General features: G+C 56.2%; 1 protein-coding gene across 1 annotated transcript in view; it reads right to left on the reverse strand.

Annotated features, from left to right (window-relative positions):
* The window catches only part of CROCC (ciliary rootlet coiled-coil, rootletin), a 43,851-nt gene extending 21,109 nt beyond the window's left edge, over positions 1-22,742 (reverse strand). Inside the window, exons 1-15 of the mRNA XM_039912061.1 lie at positions 22,546-22,742; positions 20,657-20,846; positions 20,044-20,201; positions 11,551-11,742; positions 10,293-10,376; positions 9,757-9,854; positions 8,171-8,336; positions 6,293-6,399; positions 5,939-6,166; positions 5,035-5,131; positions 4,518-4,622; positions 3,502-3,717; positions 3,064-3,263; positions 2,616-2,798; positions 1,502-1,646 (exon numbers count right to left, since the gene is read on the reverse strand). Of these exons, the coding sequence (XP_039767995.1) occupies positions 1,502-1,646; positions 2,616-2,798; positions 3,064-3,263; positions 3,502-3,717; positions 4,518-4,622; positions 5,035-5,131; positions 5,939-6,166; positions 6,293-6,399; positions 8,171-8,336; positions 9,757-9,854; positions 10,293-10,376; positions 11,551-11,742; positions 20,044-20,201; positions 20,657-20,846; positions 22,546-22,590 (2,214 nt within the window). The 5' untranslated portion in view covers positions 22,591-22,742. The remainder of the gene's footprint in view (positions 1-1,501; positions 1,647-2,615; positions 2,799-3,063; positions 3,264-3,501; positions 3,718-4,517; positions 4,623-5,034; positions 5,132-5,938; positions 6,167-6,292; positions 6,400-8,170; positions 8,337-9,756; positions 9,855-10,292; positions 10,377-11,550; positions 11,743-20,043; positions 20,202-20,656; positions 20,847-22,545) is intronic.
* Between the last annotated feature and the right edge of the window lie 735 nt (positions 22,743-23,477).

Below are 23,477 nucleotides of genomic sequence, written 5' to 3' on the forward strand. Positions count from 1 at the left end.
CAGACCGAGGTAGAGAGCAAAGCAGAGGGAAAGCCCAAATCTGAGACCCAGAAGGAGAGGTGGTCAAAGAGATGAGAGGCAGGGTGTAGGAGATGAGGGCAGAGAACAAGATCAGTATTAAAAACGCACTGTGGTCAAGTGAAAAAAAATAGTCACAAAACCTGTAAGGAAATTCAAACTCTCTTCTCAGAACAAGAGAAGCTGTGTGGCCCAGTGGATAGAGCATGGGCCCGGGAGTCAAGACCCGGGTTCTAATCCCTGCTCTGCCACTTGTCCGCTGTGTGACCTTGGGCAAGTCACTTCACTGCTCTGGGCCTCAGTTACCTCATCTGTAAAACGGGGATGAAGACCATGAGCCCTGTGTGGGACATGGACTGTGTCTAACCTGATTAGTTTGTATCTACCCCGGGGGGCTTAGGACAGTGCCTGGCACATAGTAAGTGCTTAATGATACCATTAAAAAAAACACAAGAAAGAATGGACTTGAGTTGGAATTTTGATTAGTCACAGGGCAGGAGAGTGTGGGGATTAAACTGTGGTCAAAAAGCCCAACAGAAGACCAGGAGCAGCAACGGAGTGGAGTCGGGGGAACAGCAGACAGACACCTGGATGTGGGGAGTTCGGGGGGCTGGCAGAGTTCCCCTAGTCTCACCTAGTCCCGACCCCCAGCCTTCCTGCCCTGAACTCTCCCCAGTTCCCCTGCTGGCCGCTCCCTCAGTGGAAGCAGCAGGATGGATGCTGATGGGACTGAAATCCCTGATGCATATGGTCAGAGAGTGAGGAATGCTCCACAGGTGGTCCCTGCTGCATTGAACCCGTTACCAAGGGAGCCTGTGGCCTCTTTAAGCAAGGTCCTGATTCTCTCTCCCCTTGAAAACGCCCTCGGGGGCTCTCTCCCTCACCCCTCTTTGTTTTCTAGTCAAGCCTGGACAACCCCAGCCCTGCCAAAGCACTCCAGATGGGCAGCCCGAGATCCTCCCCAGCCTCCCTCAATGCACTTCTCACACAGACACATCGGAGGGTTTCAGAAGGAAGGGGGAGACGGGGGATAATCAAGCCACCGGCCTCTTTCCGACCGGGCTGGAGTCCTGGCCGCACAGGGCAACCCAGCACCACGGCAGGGACGGAGCCCAAGCTGGGTCCTGCCATGGCCCGATGACGCCCGCGGTGGGGAGGTCTGGCCTGAGCAGCTCAAACAGACGTCCCTCGAGGAAGGTTGAGGGGCAGTATATGCCTCGAGATAGGGGAGTGGGCTAAATGAATGGGGATACCCTCTGTGTGGCCACATCTGGACAGGGTCGTTTGCAAAGTAAGCTCCGGTGTGCCGGGGCTCGAGATCTCCTGCTCTCTGGATGTGTCCGGGGCGGTGTTTCCTGACACCCAGCGGCACACCCCAAAAAAGGCTCAGAGGCCTTCCCGGGAGAAGCCGCCCAGGGACACGGGGATCAGTCAGCCTGACTGACCTAACGTGGAGGCTGGAAGCTGGGGGGGGGACCCTGACCTTGCTCAGCGCCTCCGTCACTTCCGCCTTCTCGGCCTCCAGCACGTCCTTCTCCAGCGTGGCCTTGCTCAACGCCTCTTTCGCCAGCACCAGCTCCTTGGCCAGACCTGACTTCTTCACCTCCACCTGCTCCAGCTGCTTGTGGCTGCAGGGCAGGGCGGGGCAGGGCAGGAGGGAGAGCACCACCTGGTTCTCCTGTGCCCTCGCCGTCCAGTGGCTTTCAGCGATCCCTTCGCCATGCTAGCCTCAAGCCACCAGTTCCTCGAAAAGCCCACGGTCAGAGTGCCGGCTCACCGCTGATCCCCCGCTTTCACTCTTCCCACCTCCAACCCACCTCCCAGGTTACTCCCCGTCAGTCAATCATATTTATTGAGCGCTTACTGTGTGCAGAGCACTATACTAAGCGCTTGGGAGAGTAAAACAGAAAAATATAACAGGCACATTCTCTTCCCACAACGAGCTTAGAGGGGGAGACAAATGTCGATATAAATAAATTACAGTTATGTACATAAACGCTTTGGGGCTGAGAGCAGGGACGAATAAAGGGAGCAAGTCAAGGCAATGCAGAAGGGAGTGGGAGAAGAGGAAAGGAAGGCTTAATCGAGGAAGACCTCTTGGAGGAGATGTGCCTTCAAAAGGCTTTGAAGGAGGGAAGAGTAATTGTCTGTCGGATATGAGGAGGGAGGGCGTTCCAGGCCAGAGGCAGGACGTGGGCAGAGAGGTCAGCGGCGAGATAGACGAGATCGAAGTACAGTGAGGTTGGCATTAGAGGAGCGAAATGTGCAAGCTGGGCTGTAGGAGAGCAGAGAGACGAGGTAGGAGGGAGCGAGGTGACTGAGTACTGAGCTCCCAAGGAGCAGGATGAGCCGGAGTGTGTCATGTGTCCGTGTATGTCCTCTACTGCTGGAGCAGGGTGGCTGAGCAGGGGAAGGAGCCACAAGGCGGGTGCGAGGAGGCAGGAGTGGGGAAGCAGAGGGGGAAGGATCCCTTCAGTCTGGCTCAATGACCCACTGAGTCAAAGGTCAGGGCCTTTGGAAGAATCTGAGTGGTGAGAGAGAGGAGAGAGTCAGCCTGTCGGTCTCTTTCCTCGTCCCCCGCCCTCCCCGCTCCTCACCTTCGCTCGATCTCCCTGCGGGCCCGCTCCCTGTCCTGGATGGCGTCGTCCTTCTCCTCCGCCAGCTGATCCCTCTGCCGCTGCAGGTCCCCGCTGGCCAACTGCAGCTTCTCCTGCTCCTGCCGCAGGGAGGCCACCTGCTGCTGCAGGGCCTGGACATTTCCGGCCAGTTCGCTCTTCTCACTGCCAAAGGGACCGGGGAGAGGAAGTTCGAGATGCCCCGGGGGCCTGGGTTTGGGTTCCACCACTCAGAGGATGATCTGGAGCAAGTCCCTGGACTTCCCCGGGCCTCCTCCGACCCTCTGAACGATGGGAAGTACAATCCGTGCCCCTTCCCTGACCCCTGCCATTCCAGCCTAGGCTGGATCTTCCTGCTGTCTCTCCCGGCTCCGCCGCCCACCTTGCTCAGGTCCTCCTCCCTCCCTCCCTTCCCATCAGGGGTCAGCACCTGCTCAGGAGGTCAGTGATGCTTCGGAGCCGCTGAGCCTCTCTCTGGACATCCTCCTTGGCCTGAGCCGCTCCATCAAGCTTGTCTTGCAGCTGCAGCAGCCGCTTCTCCAGGGCCCGCCGCTCCCCCTCGCCCTGGCCCAGCTGCTTCCGCAGGGAGCCCAGCAGGTCCTGGCTCGCCTCGTACCTCCCCCGCATGTCCTGGAGAGACACCCCCAGCAGCCACCCCAGCCATGGACACCCAGGACCCAATCCGGGAATCTCCCAAGCCGATCCCCCGGTGCCCAGAGCCACTCCCCAAGGATGCAGGATCAGCTCTTCCCTAGGGCCCCCGAACACTTGAGCCACACCCCAACCAGCTCCCGACCCCTCCAAGCTCACGTGGTTTCCCACTCGCCCAGGCCACCCACTCCCAGGAGGCCCAGCCTGGTCTTCCCACCTGAACCTGGAGCTGCCTCTTGTGCAGGGCGGAGTGGACCAGGGCCAGCGTGGAGTCCGAGCAGGCCGGGGAGCCGCAGCGGCGGGGGGAGCAGGGGCGCAGCGGGGAGGGGGTGCACAGGCTCGAGGAGAGGCCACGCAGGCTGGCGTCCGAGGCCTCCGGGGTGCGCTCCGGCCCGCTCAGCTGAACCCCGCTGTCTGCATCTGACAGGACGGCCTGCCGGGGAGGGGATCAATCCACTGGTCAGTCAATCGATGATACGTTTACTGAGTGCTCATCTTGCAGACCACTAAACTAAGCACTTGGGGGAGGACTACAAGTTGCAGGGTAAAGGGAGAGACTCGTTGGATCTGCCCATAGCCCAGCTCCATTCTTAATCCCTGCTCCACATTGGTCAGGCCCAGGACCACCTTATCCTGGCTCCTCTCTGGGCAATCCCCATGCTTTCCTATTGCACTAGAACTCTGTTGATCCCCCTCACCATAATTTAGTATTTGCCTTCCCCACTAGACTGTAAACTCTTTGAGGGTAGAGTTGGGGTCTACTAACTCGTTCGTATTCGCCAACGTGCTTAGTACAGTGCTCTGCGTACATAAGCAGCATGGCCTAGTGGAAAGAGCACGGGGCCTGGGAGACGCAGGACTTAGGTTCTAGTCCCGGTTCTGACATGTGCCTGTTATGTATCCTTGGGCAAATCACTTTATTTCTCTGTGCCTCAGTTCCCTCAACTGCAAAATGAGGATAAAATCCCATTCCTTTCAACTCAGATTGTGAATCCCATTTGGGACAGGGACTTTGTCCAGCCTAATTAACGTGTATCTACCCCAGACCTTAGAACAGGACTTGGCACATATTAAGTGCTTAATTAATACAATGAATAATAATAAATACCACCATTTGCGTGATTGCTTAACTGCTGGCTTCTCCCTCTAATATTACTGGCAAGCTCGAGGGGGCAACACAGCTCTCCCACCTGGCCAGCTCCGAACCCTCGCCCCCTACAAGCCCACACACACCTGAGCCAGGTCCCTCAAGGTCTGCTGCAGCACCTCCGATTCAGTCCTCAGGGTCTCCAGCTCCTCCGCTTCCAGAACCGTCTGCTCCTGCAGCCGCGCGGCCTCCTGCACACCCGGGCGAGGACTGAGAGCCGCTTCCCTGGTCTCGAATCCCCCGGCCCAGGCTTCCGGGCCCGGCTGGAGGTCACCGGCCACATGTGGGCCAGGAGCGGCCCCCAGAGCAAGAGGCGTGGACAACGGAGGTCCCTGGGTTCCCCAAGGATTTCCTCCGCACAACAACCAGGGCAGCGAGAGTCACTCGAGGCTGACGGCTGAAAAGGCGCTGCCTCGGTGGAGCGGCCACGGGGAGGGCAGGGGCAGGGCCATAGGAACAGGACTACTACAGGGCAGGGGCTGGAGCAGAGATTAGAGCCCAGCCTAGCCCCAGGGACAATCAGGGTCAATAGGGCGGGGGGTGTCAGGCGGGGTGGAGGGGGCCGGGTAGGGCAGAGGGGCAGGGACTCCGCCCTCATCTCACCAGGGTCTCCAGCTTCTGGGTCAGGGCCTCGTTGGCCCGCTCCTTCTCGGCAGCCTGGCTCTGCAGCCGCTCCAGGGACAGTGCCAATTCGGTCACTCTGGGCGAGGGCCGGGGGGGGAGGCAGAGAGTGCTGTCGGCTTTGTTTGAAGGGAATCCCTTCCCACTTCCCTTCCCGGTGCTCCCTCCCCTGCCCCAGCTGCCCAGGGGAAGCTAGGACAGTTGGGCTCTTTCCTCTTTCCAAGCACCCGGCTCTGAGCCCCCTTCTCTGCTTCCATTTCCCAGCTCCCCGCAGGTCACCCAGGTTCCCTGTGTCCCCGGATCCTGGATGCCTGAGGGAAACAGAGACCCTCAACTGCCCTGCCTCTGGCCTCGCTACTCTCCTACTACAACCCGGCCCACACACTTCACTCCTCTAATGCCAACCTTCTCACTGTACCTCTATCTAACCTCTGACCTCTCGCTCATATCCTGCATCTGGCCTGGCACACCCTCCCTCCTCATATCTGACAGACTATTACTCTCCCCCATTCCAGAGCCTTACCAAAGGCACGTCTCCAAGAGGCCTTCCCTAACTAAGCCCCCTCTCCTCTTCTCCCACTGCCTTCTGCATCAGTCTGACTTGCTCTTTTTATTCATCCCCCTTTCCCAGCCCCAGAGCACTTATGTACAGATCTGTAATTTATTTACTTACATTGATACCTGTCTGCCCCCTTAAACTGCGAGTTTTTGTGGGCAGGGAATGTGTCTGCTACTTTGTACTCTCCTAAGCACTCAATATGGTGCTCTGCACACAGTAAGCACTCATTCATTCATTCAATAGGATTCACTCAATAAATACAACAGACTGGACAGCCCAGACATGGTCCGTGGAGCCCCACTGGGGCCAGGACGGCACACTGCCCACCTGGCGCTCAGGTCCGCCTTCTCCAGGTCGCCCTTCATTTGGAGTTGGATCAACTCGCGGCCCTTGTCCCGCAGCTGCTCCTCCAGCTGGGCCCGCAGCACGGTCTGTCGCTCCAGGGCCGCCTCTCTGCCGCTCTCCGCCAGGCGCAGGCTCCCGCTCAGCCCGACTCCGGCCGCCTGGATGGCCCGGGCCGTCCGTGCCAGCTCCCCTCGCAGCTGACACAGGTCCCTGCAGCCGGCCCGGAGACAGAGGGACGGAGGGACAGAGGGAAGGAAGGAGGGGTGGGGAGGGACGAGGGGTCGGCGGGCTGGCGACCCCCGCCACCACCCGCGGGGAACCCTCCGCGACACTCACCTCTCCGTGGAGGCCTTCATTTGGCCGACGTGCCTCCGGAAGCCCACCACCTGTCTCCAGAGCAGCAGCAGGCGGCTGTGCTCGCTGCTGAAGTAGGCGTTGAAGGACTGGGGCCGGGAAGAGCCAAGGGCACCTCAGGCAGGGGCTGGGCCACCCAGCCCCTCCCATCCACGGCCCACCTCCCCTTAGCCCTGCTACGCTCGCTAAGAGCAGGCATTCTCCTACCCACCCGCCCAATGCCCCACTGGGGCCAAAAGGAGCAAACTGGGTCACAGGTCTGTTGCTTCCCTCCCAGGAGTCTGCTCGGTCCCAAGCCCTTAGAGCCCAGTGTTCGCTGAGTGGGGGTGCCACAGCCCTCTCAGAGATCCCAGTTCATTACTGGCCCAAGGACCTTGGGACCCTGACCCCTCCAGTTTCCCAAGAAGTCCAATGGTAGTTCTGTGGACCTGTCCCTCCTTGACCCTCTCCAATCTGACTTCCCCCTCAATTCACTCCTCAAAAACTGCCCTCTTTAAGGTCACCAATGGCCTCTACTCCATAATAATGATGATAATAATAATAATAATAATGGTATTTAAGTGTCTTCCCCAACTAAGCCCTCATTTCCTCTACTCCTCCATTCTGCCTCACCTATGCACTTGGATCTGTACACTTTAAGCACTTAATAATTGCCACTCTGTCAGCCGCACATCACTTATGTACATATCCCTAATTTATTTTAATGACTGTCTCTCCCTATAAACTTCAAACTTTAACATCATTATTATTATTATGGTATTTTTAATGGCATTCATTAAGCACTTATGTTCTAGGCATTGCACTAAGACCTGGGGTAGATACATGTTAATCAAGTTGGAACCAATCCACGTCCCACAGGGGGCTCACCGTCTCAATCCCCGCTTTACAGATGAGGTAACTGAGGCACAGAGAAGTGAATAGACTTGCCCAAGGTCTCACAGCAGACAAGTGGCAGAGCCAGGTTGAGAACCCAGGTCCTTCTGACTTCTGACTATCCACTAGGAAACCCTGCTTCTCTAAGTATTTGTGGGCAAGGACATGTCTTCCATCCCTGTTGTAATGTATTCTCTCAAGAACTTGGAACAGTGCTCTGCACATAGTAAGCACTCAATAAATACCATTGATTGACTGATTAAGAGCAACGTGGAGACAGAGACCGACCTGGGATGGTCCATCCTTCAGAGGGTTTAGGATGAGGGGGTTGGGAGGAAGCGGTCTCTCAGGTTCCACCCAAGGGAGCATGTTGGGCCAAACCAGAAGGGTCAGCCGGGGCTCTGGGTGGTAGAGAGTCCACCAATGCCCCCCCAGCCACTTGCTGGGCATCACTCAAGCTGCTACATTCAAACCCCAGATGGATAACTGAACGAAAAGCCAAGGGCCAGTGGGTACATTTCACCGACCAAGTCAGAAATCCAGGCATTGGGGCACAGGTTGGGTTGGAGATCAGGGGAGGGTCAGATCTGGGTTCTGGGCAGGACCTCGTAGTGGACTGGCTGGGCTCCTGGCATGGCTAGAATTGAGCCTGGACATGCTGGGGTTTGAGCATTGGAGGGAGCCTTTGGAGATTTGCTATCCTGCTCTTTCAACACTGACTGATGGTGTTCTGATGGTTAGGGGACTTCCCCGGGGCAGAGCTCAGCTCACTGGACCCACTCCTTCGGGGCACACTGTGCCCATGAGTCCCAGGCCCCTGGAAACTGAGCAAAGGCCACTCCCCCGGAAAGAGAAGGGGTCCTCTGCTGGGCCCAGAGTCCCGGTCTGGCCCGGCCTGACCCAGTACAAGAGAATCTGAGGCACCAACAGTTCCCGGGAGCTCCCTTTACCCAAGGCCGGGCCCGGTCCTCCCCTCCTCCTTCTCACCTCCGCCTCGCGCCTCCACTCCGCCTCCCGCTGCTCCAGCACATCTCGGCTGCGGGTCCAGTCGCTGGTCAGTTTGCGGATGTCATCGCTCAGGGCCTGGTTGGCGATGCTGGCCTGTTCCAGCTGGTCCCGCAGCATGGCATTCACCTGGACCAGGCTGGCACTCCTAGAGAAGGGGAGAGGGGCGGTCTCTCCTTAGGCCCAAGTCGGACAGAGGGACGGCCCAGTGAAAAGCAGTTGGGCTTGATGCGGGGCAGCTCACTTGGCTCCTGTCAGACAAGGAGAGACCCTGGCCACGGGTAGCCACGGCAGCCTGAGGGTTGCCACCTAGGAGCACCGGCACCAGTCCTCACACAAATGCACAAGGCTGGAGTGCACTGAGACCCCAAGGCCCAGCATCCCACAACAGGGATGAAGATGAACGCACCATCACCTGTCCCCTACCCGCCTGGGATGCTAAAGAGGTCAGAGGTCTTGTCAAGGATGGGCTCCCTCACAGGTCAGGCTGGCTGGACCAAGCTGGTAGCTAATGATGGTATGTGTGAAGCGCTTTCTAATATGCCGAGCACTGTGTCACCAGATAATCAGATTGGATAAGGTCCCTGTCACAGGCGGGGCTGAGAATCAGAAAGGGAAGGAGGGAGATCAGGTAAAGAAGCAGTGTGGCCCAATGGAAAGGGCACAGGCCCAAGAGCCCCAGGACCTGGGTATTAATCTTGGCTCTGCCACTTGCCTGCTGTGTCACCTTGGGCAAGTTGCTTAATTTCTCTGTGCCTCAGTTTCCTTATCTGTAAAATGGGGAGTCAGTGCCTGTTCCACTCCCCCTTACACTGTGAGCCCTTGTGGGGCAGGTACCGTGTCTGATCTGATTATCTTGTATCTGCTTCAGTGCTTAGTACAGTGCTTGGCACGTGGAAAGCGCTTAGCGAATACCACCATTATTATCGATCCCCTTTTTACAGGTGAGGAGACTGAAGCACAGAGAAGTTATGAGACCTGCCAGGAGTCAAACAGCAGGCACGTGGCAGGACCAGGACTAGAACCCAGGTCTCCTGACTCCCAGTCTCATGCTCCTCCCACTAGGCCGCACTGCCCTGCGTTACATCAGCCATGAAGGGCTCTGACTTCCAAACCTCAAGGGCACAGGCGTCATCCCCTTGATCAGGGGCCTCTCTAGACTGTAAGCTCATTGTAAACAGGAAATATGTCTGTCATATTGTATTCTCCCCAATGCTTAGTACAGTGTTCTGCAAACAGTAAGCACTCAATAAGTTCGAATGACTGACCGACGGACTCTCTAGGAGGCCGGAGACTAAGCAGGGGTGCCAAGCCAACCTTATTGGTGGCCAGGTAAAGGGCCCGGCCACCAGCCGGGGCCCGAGGCGGAGCTGACATCCCCAGGACTGCTTCACTGGAATCTGAGGGGAATTAGGGCTTGGGAAGGACCGAGGGGGACAGGCCTCTCAGCACAGCCACGACAGAGTATGCCCAGGTCATGACCCTCATGGCACTATGCCACTCCCCTCCCGTCACCCGTCCTCATGTGCTGCCCCTAAGGAGTCCAAGGAATCTCCGCCCTCATTCACCTCTGCTGTTCCTCCTCCAGTCGAATCAGCGTGTTCTCCAGCTCCCGGCTCTGCTCTTCATCCAGCCGCAGCCGCGAGTCAGTCAGGTCCAGGTGGTTCTGGAGGAAGCGGGGAGGGAGGCACAGAGGAAAGGGTCTGTCCCACTCCCCCTCAATGCCTCCTCCCCTACCCCCCCGCCATCCTAGACCCAACCTAGGAGTGGCAGGCAACATCAGCTCGCTGACCACTCCAAGAGTCAGTGAGCGGCTCTGCTACGGTCACTTGGGCAGTTGAGGGGCGACTGCTGCCCGTGGCAGGGAGCTTGCTGGGCCCAAGTGACATAAAGTGGCACAGCGAGCAAGGAGGGAGGACGGGCCTGTGAAGGAGCCTGGCCGCGACGGAGGAGGGAGGACGGGGAGGGTGGGGAAGGAAAAGGGAGTGGAGGGTCAAGGAGGAGGAGGGAGTAGAGGGTAGGGAAGGAGGAGGGAGTGGAATGTCGGTAGGAAGGAGGGCGTGGAGGGCATGGAGGACATGGAGGAGGAAGCGAAGGGGCGCACCACCAGGCGTTGCTGCTCCAGCAGTGTGGATTTCTCCAGGAGTTGCTGCTCCACCTCTTCACACTTCTTCTTGTACTGGAGAACCTAGGCAGGGGAGGCCGAGAGTGGTGGCATCCGTCACAGGGGCATCTCTCTGCAAGACCCGGCACAGCCCACTTCTAGGGGCCCAACCCTCAATACCCCCAGATCCAACAGAGCCTGGATGGACGTGGAGCTTGAGATGGCTGGAGTCAACCGGACAAGTCCATAGAGGCCCTCCTGGTCCCAGGGGGCACAGCTTCTCAGACTCCCCGACCTTGTGAGGGCAGTGGGGGTGGGGTTGGGGGTCATTCTCCTCTTCTGGTCCCCAAAGCCCCTCCTGACATGACCTAAGTGTCCAGGGAACACAGAGGGACACGGTGGTCCTAGTAATATTAAGTAGTTACTCTGTGCCAAGGTATTGTGCTAAACTCCAGGACAGATGCAAGAGATACACGGTAACCTACTGCAAAGAACTCAGGGCTGGGAGCTGGGATAACTGGGTCCGAATCCTGGCTCCCCACCATCCCCGCTTTGTGACCTCGGGCAAGTCACTTCACTTCTCTCGGCCTCGGTTTGCTCACCTGTAAAATGGGGGCTAAGATAGCTGTTCTCTTTCCCCAATGGGACGGGGATTGGGTCCGATCTGATTTTACTGTATCTACCCCAATGCTTAGCACCGTGCTTTGCACACAGGAAACACTTACTGCCAATTACTATTATGCAAGATAATCAGATGGATTTGGTTCTAAGGAAGGTGGGATGGGGGTCTCGGCTCCTTCCCCCAGAACCACCCGGACCCGACGGACTCGTGGCTGCGGCTGGACGAAAAGGAGAGCCGGGAGCCGGAGAACCCGCTGATTCGGCTGGAGAAGCAGCAGAGGTGGGTGGGGGTGGGGGCGGGGACACCTCGGCCTCCTTAGGGGCAGCACGAGAGAGGGGTGAGGAAAGGGGACGTCACAGTGCCATGAGGGTCATGTCCTGGGCACACTCCATGTCCTGACTTTGCTGAAAGGCCAGTCCCCGCTGCCCTTCCTAAGCCTTAATTTCTCCCAGATGCCGGCTGCTGGATGGGTGGGAGGTCCAGTGGCCCTCTCCAAAGAAGGACCGAATCCCCTCGGGTCTCCCAGAGGCCCTAACCTGGCGCACCCCCCGGGGCGAGAATCCCCTAGAGCACCTATGGTCCAACCAGTCACCGAGGGAGAGTCGGCCCTGGCTGCGTGGACTCCCGAGAGCTCACCTTGGCCTGCAGCTTTTGCACAAGCTGGGCCTGGCGTTGCTGCCCCTCCTGGTAGGCCTGCAGCTTCCTCTTGTAGGCGGCCTGCTCCTCCTCTAGCTGCCGCCGCAGCTCAACATTCTGTTGGACCAGGCCCCTGGGCTCCCCAGAGTCCCGCCCGGGCCCGCCAGACTCCAGCTGCAGGGCCGGCTCCAGCTGCAAGCGGGAAACAAGCCACACGGTAATGGAACGGCCCGTCCCGGGCTTTCCCTCCGGCTACCCCAGGTTCTGTCCCCCCACCTCGGCTCTACCCGGGGGTCTGGATCCAGTTACCTCTACGGTCCCTGGCCTGCTTCCCATCTCCAGGGAGCTACCGGCCGGATGGGGTGATGGCAGCCCCCTCCTAATCCCTCCCAGAAAGAACCCTGATCTGGGCTGAGCTGGAGGGGTGGTGCGGGTCAGAGCCAGGGGCCTTGCCCTCCACCCCCGGGCCCAATACCAAACCAGCTTGGAGGCTGGAAGGATGTTAGAGGGCTCTGCTCACTGGCTCGACTCAGAGCAGCTCACCATCAGAGGGCCTCTATCAAAGTGTTCCATAATCCTCTGCAAATTCCCAGCCTGCCCAACACTGACTCAAAAGCAAACACCCACCTCCTCACATACTCCCATACACAATACAGTTGCACAGACACACAAGTCTAAATCAAGGCATGCCCTCCCCTCCCCCAGCACATGCAATCATGCCCTCTCCCCAGTTCACCCCACACTCCACAGTCTCTCCCCCATCCCATCTCTGAGGGCCACTGGGACCATGCCACCCTGAGTGCTCTGTCCTGGCACCGGCCCAGAGACCCTCCTCCTAGGGCTCTCCATCTCAATACACTGGGAGTGGGCAGAGGGGATCCAGGGGCTCCAGCTGAGGACTTATTGCAACGTACACCCAGGGCCTCACCCTACACCGAGGGCTTCACCCCATCCACTCGACTGTGCTGCGATGGTAAGGGAAAGGGGGCACTCTGGCCCCTCCATCCAGCTACACTGCTGCCCAACATCACGACCCTGTCACAAACCAACGCTCCCTCAATGTCCCTGAAGTGACGACCCTGGCCCTGGGAGGGAGTGGGAGGAGAGGAGCCGCTCAGGCACTGAGGGAGCCGTGCCCAGACTCTGCCGTCGGGACAATTATCTCAAAGCCAGTGGGCATAGTCTGGGCCCTAGACAGAGGAACGGTCCTGTCCAAAGAGGGGACCAGCCAGGATTTCTGGTCAAAATACCAGGGCTGGAGCCCAGAAAGTCCCTATCAGAGGTGGGCAGGTAAGAGGCTACGGGTTTAAGGGGTTAAGGGGAGGGGAGAGAGATGCAGGTCTAGGAACACTGTCTTCCAGCCTGTAAATTCACACTCAATCCCCACAGCTGACAGGGTGTTGAGCATGGAGGCACAGCTCAGAAGGCTTCCAGAGGCTGGATAGCCCTGTTGTGCCAAGGCTATCCAAGGAAATCAACCAGGTGTGTGCCCCGATCATGCCCTTGGGAAGTTCCTTGCCTCCTTCAGGCCACACTGTCCAAGGCTGGGCTTGACCTCAGGTTCAGAGGAGATCCAAAATGATTCCTGACTGGGACGGATCTGAGCAAACCGGGCAGCCAGGTATTCAGAGGGTAGCTCCCCGAGGCAAGGGAAAGCCAAAGGCCAAGGCTACAATCCCCTCAGTCAGGGATGTCAGCTTCACATCTGACCCCAAAGTCTTTCCGGGTAGGCCCCTTGAGACAGGAAGCTGCCGAGCCCACCTCTCCCGCTTTCCTCTCAGTGTCAGGCCTGGACCCCCAGCCAGGAGGACCTGGGACAGGCAGGGCACCTACTCCTTTCTTGCCTCTCAGCAGGTCCTTAAGGGCTGACCTGCTGAAGCCTTCCTGTCTCGCCCTCAGGGGACACGGCTGAGGCTCCAATCTCAGGAACAAAACCACCGCTGGCCCAACAGAGGAGCAGCGGGGCGGGGGGGGGGGGGGGGGGGGGGGGGGGGGGGGGGGGACCCAGGCACCTCCTCGGACCAAGCAGCTTTGTCTCTGTTTCCCAGCAGCTCTGGATGTGGTGGGAGGAATGTGCTACCTGTATGAGGACGAAGTAGAGGAGGAGAAGGAGGAAGAGATGGAGGAGGAGCAGGAAGAGGAGAATGAAGAGGAGGAAGATGTCCTCCATCTCATCCCTTGCCTATCAGCTCATCTCCACACTCTGGCCTGGGTCAAGCCCAGGAGAAAATAGCTTGGATACACCCGCCCGACTCACCATCCCTTAACCCTCAGCCTTGGTCCAGCCACACAGATTCCAATTTTTTTTTTAATTCACCAGGCGAAGGAGGGGAGACTTGGGGAGAGACTCCCCACTGAGTCTTTAGTGAATGAAGTTTACCATAACCCCAGCAACTGCCACTTTAGCAACCAGCCGCTTAACTCATTCTTCTCCGGGTTGCCATGGACACAGGTTCTACCCACAGACGGGGACCAGAGCCTCAATTAGGCCTTAGAAGAGGAGGGAAACGGTGTGGGGAGGCCTTCCCCGCTTCCCACCCTCATGCCAGTAAACACGATTGAATGAAGGAATGCCAGTTCTCCCAACACACCCTCCTCCGATGGGTGACGGGAGAGGGCAATTAGCTAGCGGTTTAAGGCCAGGACCAGGAACCAGACCCCTGGGACCTGTTGTCCCCTCCAACCCCAATGGTTTAGATGGGTCCCTTCCCTGATCTAGATCTCAATTTCTCCCCCCTGGTAATAATAACAACTGTGGTATTTGTTAAGCGATTACTATGTGCCTGGCACAGACTGTGAGCCCGTTGTGGGCAGGGATTGTCTCTCTTCATTGCTGTACTGTACTTTCCAAGTGCTTAGTACAGTGCTCTGCGCACAGTAAGCGTGCAATAAACACAATTGAAGAAGCACTGGGGTAGATACAAACTAATCAGATTGGACACAGTCCCCGTCCCACACGGGGTTTACAATCTCAATCCCCATTTTACAGATGAGATAACTGAGGTACAGAGAAGCGAAGTGACTTGCCCAGGGTCACACACCAGGAGCCGGGACTAGAACTCACGACCTTCTGACTCCCAGAGGCGTGCTCTATCCACTAGGTCATGCTGCTTCTCAATGGAGTTATGAACTTGGGCCTCTTACAGGGACACTAAGGAGTTTAATAGGTTAACGCCTGCTCCGGGCTCCCCTGCTGGAAAGGGGCAAAGTCTCCCCTCTGCGGAGTCTGGGCAGTGCCCTGCCGGGACGGCAATGCCAATCTGCACCACAGACCTTGCAGGAAGGCCTGGGCACCCAGGCGCAGTGAAGAGAGTCCAGCAAGGCAGTAACTAGAAGGTGAGATGGCAATGAGCAGCTGTGAGCCCGTCACTGGGCAGGGATTGTCTATCTGTTGCCGAATTGTACATTCCAAGTGCTTAGCACAGTGCTCTGCACATAGTAAGTGCTCAATAAATACTATTGAATGAATGCATGAGCAGGAAGGGACCCTTCTCAGCCAGGCTGTTCTCACACTAGAGACTTCCTCACAAAGAAGAGCAATGAAAAAAAAATTCCAAATCCGTTTCCTTCAGTCTAATCTCAATCTCTCTCTCACACTAACTGGTTTCCTCGGTCTGTCCTCAGTGTTATGACATTCATTGCTCAGGCCCTGAATACCGCCATGAGAGAGGCCCTCTTCCTGCCCCAAGTTCTGCCTATAAAATGGGGATTCAATCTCTGTTCTCCCTCTCCCTTAAACTGTGAGCACCACGTGGGATAGGGACTGTGTCCTAACTGATTCATTTGTATTTACCCCAGCGATCAGTACAGTGCTCGACACATAGAAAGTACTTAAATACCCTAATCATCATCTCCTGGCTCTCTCTCATGCTAGAGGGAGCTGCCCCAGCACCCAGTCTTTCAGGCAACTGGTTTCTATGGAGGTACCCTAACTAAGCCCTCCTCTCCTCTTCTCCCACTCCCTTCTGCTCCACTTTTACTTGCTCCTTCATTCATCCTCCCTCCCAGCCCCAAAGCACATATAAGCAGCGTGGCTCAGTGGAAAGAGCACGGGCTATGGAGTCAGGGGTCATGGGTTCGAATCCCAGTTCTGCCACTTGTCAGCTGTGTGACTGTGGGCAAGTCACTTAACTTCTCTGTGCCTCAGTTACCTCATCTGTAAAATGGGGATTAAGACTGTGAGCCCCACGTGGGAACAATCTGATTCCCCTGTGTCTACCCCAGTGCTTAGAACAGTGCTCTGCACATAGTAAGCGCTTAACAAATACCAACGTTATTATAATTATATATATATATATATTTGCATATATCTGTAATTCCTTTATCTATTTATTTATGTACTTTTATTAATGACTGTCTTCCCCTCCAGACTGTGAGCTCACTGTGGGAAGGAAGGAATGTGGTTATATTTTACTCTCCCAAGCCCTTAGTACAATGCTTTGCACACAGTAATTACTTAGTAAGTACAACTGAATGAATGAATACCCCGTACTTACTAGTCGAGGCGCTGGGCTTAGCAGGGGAACAGTCTCTGAGAGTCACTCAAAATAATAATGATAATAATGGTATTCGTTAAGCGCTTACTGGCTTACTTTAGCCAGGCACTGTACTAGGCACTGGGGTGGATACGCTTCATTGATCCAAAAATAATAGTAATAATAATTATGGTATTTATTAAGCGCTTCTATATGCCAGGCACCGTACTAAGCGCTGGGGTGGATAAAACAAATCGGGTTGGACACCATCTCTGTACCACATGGGGCTCACAGTCTCAATCCCCATTTTACAGATGAGGGAAATGAGACCCAGAGAAGGGAAATTACTTGCCCAAGTTCAAACAGCAGACAAAGGGGGGGGGGAGGAGGGATTAGAACCCAAGATCTTCTGACTTGCGGCCTGTGCTCTATCCATTACATCATGCTGCTTCCCCATGGAAGCCGCAAGACCCAAGGAGACCCTCCTTCTCCATCCCTCACCCTCTCCCTCACAGCCCCCACCGCCCAGCACACACTTTTACAAACACTAACACTTCCCTTTATCTCCTGTTTTAATGCAGGAAGGATAATAGTCGCTTAGCAAACACTCTGCCCAAGTTGCAGGTTACTCAACAGCCATCCTGCTGGGAGTGGGGAGAGGGTCAGCCCAGTGAAGCCTCGGGGATGGACAGTGGGGGGGAGGGAGGCAGGTAATACGGAGGGGATGTGCCCCAGGGGGAGAAGGGCCAGGGGAGAAGGGCAGGAAGAGACCCAGCTCTCCACAGACGGATTTCTCCCCAGCACAAAGGGAAGACATGACCCCCCCCATATCTAGGTCTCTAGCCAGTGCCCCTCCACTCCCAATCACCCCCGCACTGACTCTCTCTGACTAGTATTCATTCAATAGTATTTATTGAGCGCTTACTATGTGTAGACCACCGTACTAAGCGCTTGGAATGTACAATTCGGCAACAGATAGAGACAATCCCTGCCCATTGACGGGCTTACAGTCTAATAATAATAATGTTCGTATTTGTTAAGCGCTTACTATGTGCAGAGCACTGTTCTAAGTGCTGGGGGAGATACAGGGTAATCAGGTTGCCCCACGTGAGACTCACAATCTTAATCCCCATTTAACAGATGAGGTAACTGAGGCACAGAGAAGTGAAGTGATTTGCCCACAGTCACACAGCTGACAAGTGGCAGAGCCAGGAGTCGAACCCATGACCTCTGACTCCCAAGCCTGGGCTCTTTCCACTGAACCACGCTGCTTCTCAAAGGGGTCCGTAGAAAGCCCATGTCATAATGCTGAACTGTACTTTCCAAGCATTTAGTACAGTGCTCGGCACACAGTGAGCACTCAATAAATACAACTGAATGAATGAATGGTGGGAGGGGGAATAATTAGTTTGGGATGGGTGACTGTTGTGGGCAGGGAATGTGTCTGTTTATTGTTTTATTTTACTCAAGTGCTTAGGACAGGGCTTTGCACACAGTAAGCACTCAATAAATACGACGATGAATGAACCATCAGGGCAACCCCTGGAGAACCGCTTAATAATAATAAAATTAATAATTATGGTACTTAAGTACTTGCTACGTGTCAAGCACTGATCTAAGCGCTGGGGTAGATGCAAGTTAATGGGGTTGAACACAGTCTCTGTCTGATATGGGGGACTTAGGGACATAGTCTCCTCTGGTCCCACTTAGGGGAGATTGAGAGGGGAGCCCACTGTGGGCAAGGATTGTCTCTATTTGTTGCTGAATTGTACTTTCCAAGCGCTTAGTACACTGCTCTGCACATAGTAAACACTCAATAAATACGACTGAATGAGTGAAGAACCCCATCCAGGTTCCCTCTACTGGCAGGTGGAAGAACTGGAGGGATGTGTATTTTTCGTTTTGTTTTTTTGCTTTTTGTTTTAATGGTATTTGCTAAGTGCTTACTATGTCTCAGGCACTGCACTAGGCGCTGGGGTAGATACAAGCTAATTAGGTTGGAATCCACGCATGCCTATATGGGGCTCACAGTTTTAATGGAGAAGCAGCGTGGCTTAGTGGAAAGAGCCCGGTGCTTGGGAGTCAGAGGTCAAGAGTTCTAATCCAGGCTCCGCCGCTTGCCAGCTGTGTGACTTTGGGCAAGTCACTTCACTTCTCGGTGCCTCAGTTACCTCATCTGTAAAATGAGGATTAAAACTGTGAGCCCCACGTGGGACAACCTGATCACCTTGTATCCACCCAGTGCTTAGAACAGTGCTTTGCACATAGTAAGCGCTTAACAAATACCACCATTATTATTATTATTATTATTAATCTCCATTGTTCAGAGGAGGTAATTGAGGGACAGAGAGGTTCAGTGACTTGCCCAATGTCACAAAGCAAACAAGTGGCAGAGCAGGGATTAGAACCCAAGTCCTTCTGACTCCCAGGCCCTTATCCTATCGATTAGGCCACGCTGCTTCTCTCTGTTGACTTCCAAAGAACTACAGAAGGTTCTGGAGTCACAATTTGAGTCCACCAGAGAAGTATCCCAGGGGACAGAAGGTGGCCCCGGGCTTCAAGGGATTGGTTTTTATTGGGACACGGTCACAAGGAGTTAGGATCAGCGACAGAGCTGTCCTACTCCTTTTAGCTTTAGAACAGAAAAGTTGGAACACTGTCATCATCTCCGGTTCCTTAGATTTTCGTTGGGGGTCGGGGGCAAGAGGGTGCTGGCACTTCACAGCCGCTGATTCAACCTCCTCTCCCAATCATCCTCTTCCCCGCCTGCTCCACCCCACTGGGGACAGGAACCTAGGCCAGAAAATCCTGGAAAAACCAACCACTCGGTATTGTCGATGGCACCCGGCGGAGAGCCCGCTATTTCCCGGGCAAGTATCTGCAAGCCCAGCACCAAATCCAAGATGGGGAGCATGTCCAGGCAGGCCTCAGCCAAGAATGAGGGGCTCACACCCCCTCCACACCCCCACACACTCTTACAGAGTCATCATTTTTCTACCCAATGACCCCTACAGACACACACTTGCCCCTAAAGCACGCCTGAACCCCAACACTCTCACATACACACAGGGACCGCCCCCTACACTCTGTGATTTCTGTTAACAACCCCGCTGTACACACACCCCTAAGCCCCTAGATGCCCCTTCTAGGAGCTCAAATCCAATCCCACCACTGGGCCTCTTGCCCAGAAGTAGGTGCTAGGGCTGCACTGGCCTGAGCAAGGATGGACTTTGAGGCCTAGGACAGTCTGCTTGGCTTAAGAAGCAGTCGGCAAGACTGGCCCTCACTCCGTCAGTGGGTGCCAGTAGTCGGCACCCCCCCTAAGCTTCCGTCTCAATGCCTAAACTGATCTGAACTTGGCCTGGGCTCCGGCATTGGGCAAAGAGGGAGGTAGTGGGAACCCAAGGGTGGGGTGGTGCCAACATGGCTCTGGTGCTGAATCCTTATCTCCTTGGGCTGGAAGAGACCCCATGAGGTCAATCCATCCATTCCTCAGTCTCCGGGCAGGAGATACCCCTCTCAGGGTCACACCTGAAGAGTTTCCGGTACTCTACCAGTCTCGGCTTTGGGAGGGAGAGTCAAGCAGAGGCCTACCCATTCCATTCGTAGCTTGGGCAGGGGCTAGCGAGTTGAAGGGAATCTGCAACAAGTCAAAACTAACCCATGCTGGGCAGCAGAGGCATGGGAGAGAGTCGAAGCCGTCTACTGCATGGAAGACGGCAATGGTAAACCACTTCCGTATTTTTACCAAGAAAACTCTATGGCTACACTACCAGAATGAGTGCAGATGGAGAGCGGAGAGTTCTGGGAGATATGTTTCCGTGGTGTCGCTGTGGATCGGAAACGACGGCACAGGACAAGAGGCAGGAGATAGGCCCATCACTTCAAATCGATAAGTCCAACCTATTTTCCCTATGTATCATGTGACCTTTCCTCCCTTCGATACTGGCGCGAAGCGCAGCTCCCCTGGCGTCTTCCCCATCCCCAACGCCCACACTGCCGCGACCCGCCAGCCTACCCGCTCGCTGATGGCGTTGTACTTGATGGCCAGCTCATCCCGGTCGGCCCGGCTCTGGGCCAACAGGTCTTCGATCCGGGACAGTTCCTGCTGCAGGATCCGATTCTCCTCCTGGAGTGACAGGAGGGACGCCATCTCTACCTCGTAGGAGGCGGCGCCTGCAAGAAGAGGGAGGAAGGAGAGCCCAGCACAGACACTGGCACTCACACCCAACGCCACCTGGGGTTCTGGGCCAACCTTCTCTTGCCCTCCCGGTACCCATGGTCCTGAGCACGAGAGAGGAATCAGGGCACATCGATAGAGTAAAGGCCCCTTGGGTCATTCTCAGCTCCTTGCCAAGCGATTAAATTGGCAATGGGCACAGCCACCCAAAAAGAACAGAGCGAGAATGCTCAGCTGAGTCTACCAGAGGGCAATACCCCCACAAGGAGATTGGAGGAGAGGTCTCCGGGCAGCAGATCAACCCACAGGAAAAGGCAGAGAGCGAGCAAGGCAGCGGAGGGGGGAGAGGCAGGAATCGAGCACAAGGAGGAAGCCCGGAATATCTATGTTCACCTCTGCCTGGAGATTACCTCAGCTCCCGGTCCCTGCTGCCCCCGGGTGGAAGGCTTACCTGAGCCCTCCCTTTCCGACAGATTGCGGGTGACGATCTCTCGGATGCGGGCGGCCAGGCAGGAGGGCGGGGAGTCCTGTGCTGGGCCCGGAGCTGATTGGGTCTCCTCCTCCTCCTTTTCCTCCTCTTCCACCTCTTCCTCCTTCTCCTCCTGCTTCTTTCCGCAGTCCAGGAGTTGGCTCTCCAGCTTCTGTGGGAAGACAGGAGGTGGTGGGCACGTCTTCCTCAGGTCTCTTCCTGGGGAGCCCGGGAAATGAGATATGACTGGCTACTCTCTGGATCTATCTCATTCACTCCCATCCCAAGGCCGGGGAAGGAAGCCTGGGGCCGAGGGGGCAACGGCTTGAGGGGAACTGAGGGTTGGGGGTGGGGGGGAATCACTGTCTCCCAATCCTGGGAAGAAAAGTAGTGGTAATTGTGGTAATAGTAATAATAGTTGGTGGTAATAGTATTTATGAAGCACCTACTTTGCACAGAGCACTGTAATAATAATAATAATAACAGTAATAATGTTGGCATTTGTTAAACGCTTACTATGTGCAGAGCACTGTTCTAAGCGCTGGGGTAGACACAGGGGAATCAGGTTGTCCCACGTGGGGCTCACAGTAGAGAACCCTGGGAATAAATATACGGGTGCAATTTACACGTGGTACCTGGCCCCCCAAGGGCTGACAATCTACCCAAGAGAAGAGAGTGGGGACAGATAACAGACACATAAAGAAGGATAAAACAATGAAAACATGAAAATAGCACACAAGATGACAACAGAAAAGGAAAGATAATGATTTAAGTTCCAAAAGACCCACTCCAGAGAAGCAGCGTGGCCTAGTGGATAGAGCACAGGCCTGGGAGTCGGAAGGACCTGTTTTCTAATCCCGGCTCTGCTATTTGCCTGCTCTGTGACTTTGGGCAAGTCACTTCACTACTCTGTGCCTCAGTTATCTCATCTTTAAAATGGGATTAAGAGTGTGAGACTCATGTGGGACAGGGACTGCATCCAACCTAACTTGTACCTACCTCAGCACCTGGCACATAGTAAGCGCTTAACAAATACCACAATAAGTACCATAATAAAACCCCTAAAATGAAGCCCCCCAGCACCAAGAACAGCCAGCCAGGCCACAACTTTCACGTCTCTCCCTCGCCCCCCGGGCGCTGGCACACACACATACTTATCTGAGAAGTCCCCCCAGGCCCCGCACACCTGGCTCCGCACCTCCAGTCCCACATGCTCTGCCCATGACGCCCAGCCCCGCTCCTCTGGCCTGGCCTGCAAGCTCTGCCCCAAATGCCTGGTCCTGCACACCCTGCCCTGGACGCCCAGCCTCGCTTGCCCTGCCCGAGACACCTGATCCCGCTCGCCCGACCCCGCACGCCCTACCCAGCCCGCCCCAGATGTCAAGCCCCGCTGGCCCTGCACATCCTAACCCAGTTGCCCGACCCCGCGGCCCTAACCCCTGAAGGACCGGCCGGCACCAGGACGTTACGAGAAATCCCGAGCGGACAGCGGGGCACCTCCACGTGCCCCCGGGCCCGGCCTAATTCCAGAGGCAGGCCACCGCTCTCCGGGAAGATGGTCACCGACTTGGTGCGGCCTCCGCCACGTGGAAAAGCACGAAGAACCGAGAGCGGCAAAAGCAGCCGGCCCCGGCCGGCGGTCCGAGAAGCCCGTAGAGGAGCTGGCGGGGGAGACCCGGGAGAATCCGGAGAGATGCCGGGCCTCCCGCCCCCTCGCCCTCGGAGGCCCCGGAAGGTTCTAGGCCCGGTCGGGGACGGCTCCGCTCTTTGGTCTTCTCACACCTTTGCTCCCCGGTCCCTCGGCCAGCCGGGTGAGGACAGGGTTGGGGTCAGAGGCCGGAGTCGGGGGGGAGGGGGGGAGGGGGACCCACCTCGATGACCACCTCCAGCTTCTGCTCGGCCTCCCCTGAGCTCATGGGGACCGGTGGGCCCCCGAGGGGGAGGGTTGGGAGGCCTTCCCGGCCGGTCCGGTCCTCTCTGGTCCTGTCTGGTCCTGTCCAGTGCTATCAGGGCCTCCCTCCCTCCATCCCCCAGCCCAGCTGGCAGTCTCTCAGCCTCGTCCCCGGGGTCGGTGGGACCCCCGGCCGGCCCCACTCCTTGAGGGAAGGCTGCCCCCCACCCCACCCCCCGGATCCCCTCCCAGGGGACCCCCAGGGGATCCCCCCCCCCACCCTCCTGGGTCCTTCCCCTGCCCTTCAGCCCGCCTTGGCCCTCCCTCCCGTTCCCGGGGTTTAGCTGTACACAATTGGGATTTAGAATTAAATCCTGGCCGGCCACGTGACCAGAGGAGGCGGGGAGAGGAGGAGGAAGATGGGGGGCGGGGGTCCGATGGAGGGAAACCCCCCCTCCCCTAAGGGGTCTGCACTCACTGGGCTCCCGGGTCCTAACGACCTCCGTGTGCTCCGCTGGGCGGGGTCGGAGCGGAGCGCGGGAAAAGCACGTTCATCTCTGTAATGAGCATGATGGTATTTGTTAAGCGCTTACTACGTGCCAAGCACTCGGTACACGGTACACGGTAATCACGTTGTCCCACGCTCACGGTCTTCATCCCCTTTTTATAGGTGAGGGAACTGAGGTCCAGAGATTACAATAATAATAATTATGGCATTTATTAAGCGCTTACTATGAGCCGAGCACTGTTCTAAGCGCTGGGGTGGCTACAAGGAAATCAGGTTGTTCCATGTGGGGCTCACAGTTTTAATCCCCTTTTTACAGATGAGGTAACATTCATTCATTCATTCAATAGTATTTATTGAGCCCTTACTATGTGCAGAGCACTGTACTAAGCGCTTGGAATGAACAA

Source organism: Ornithorhynchus anatinus, chromosome 5 (assembly GCF_004115215.2).
Source record: "Ornithorhynchus anatinus isolate Pmale09 chromosome 5, mOrnAna1.pri.v4, whole genome shotgun sequence".
NCBI lineage: Eukaryota > Metazoa > Chordata > Mammalia > Monotremata > Ornithorhynchidae > Ornithorhynchus > Ornithorhynchus anatinus.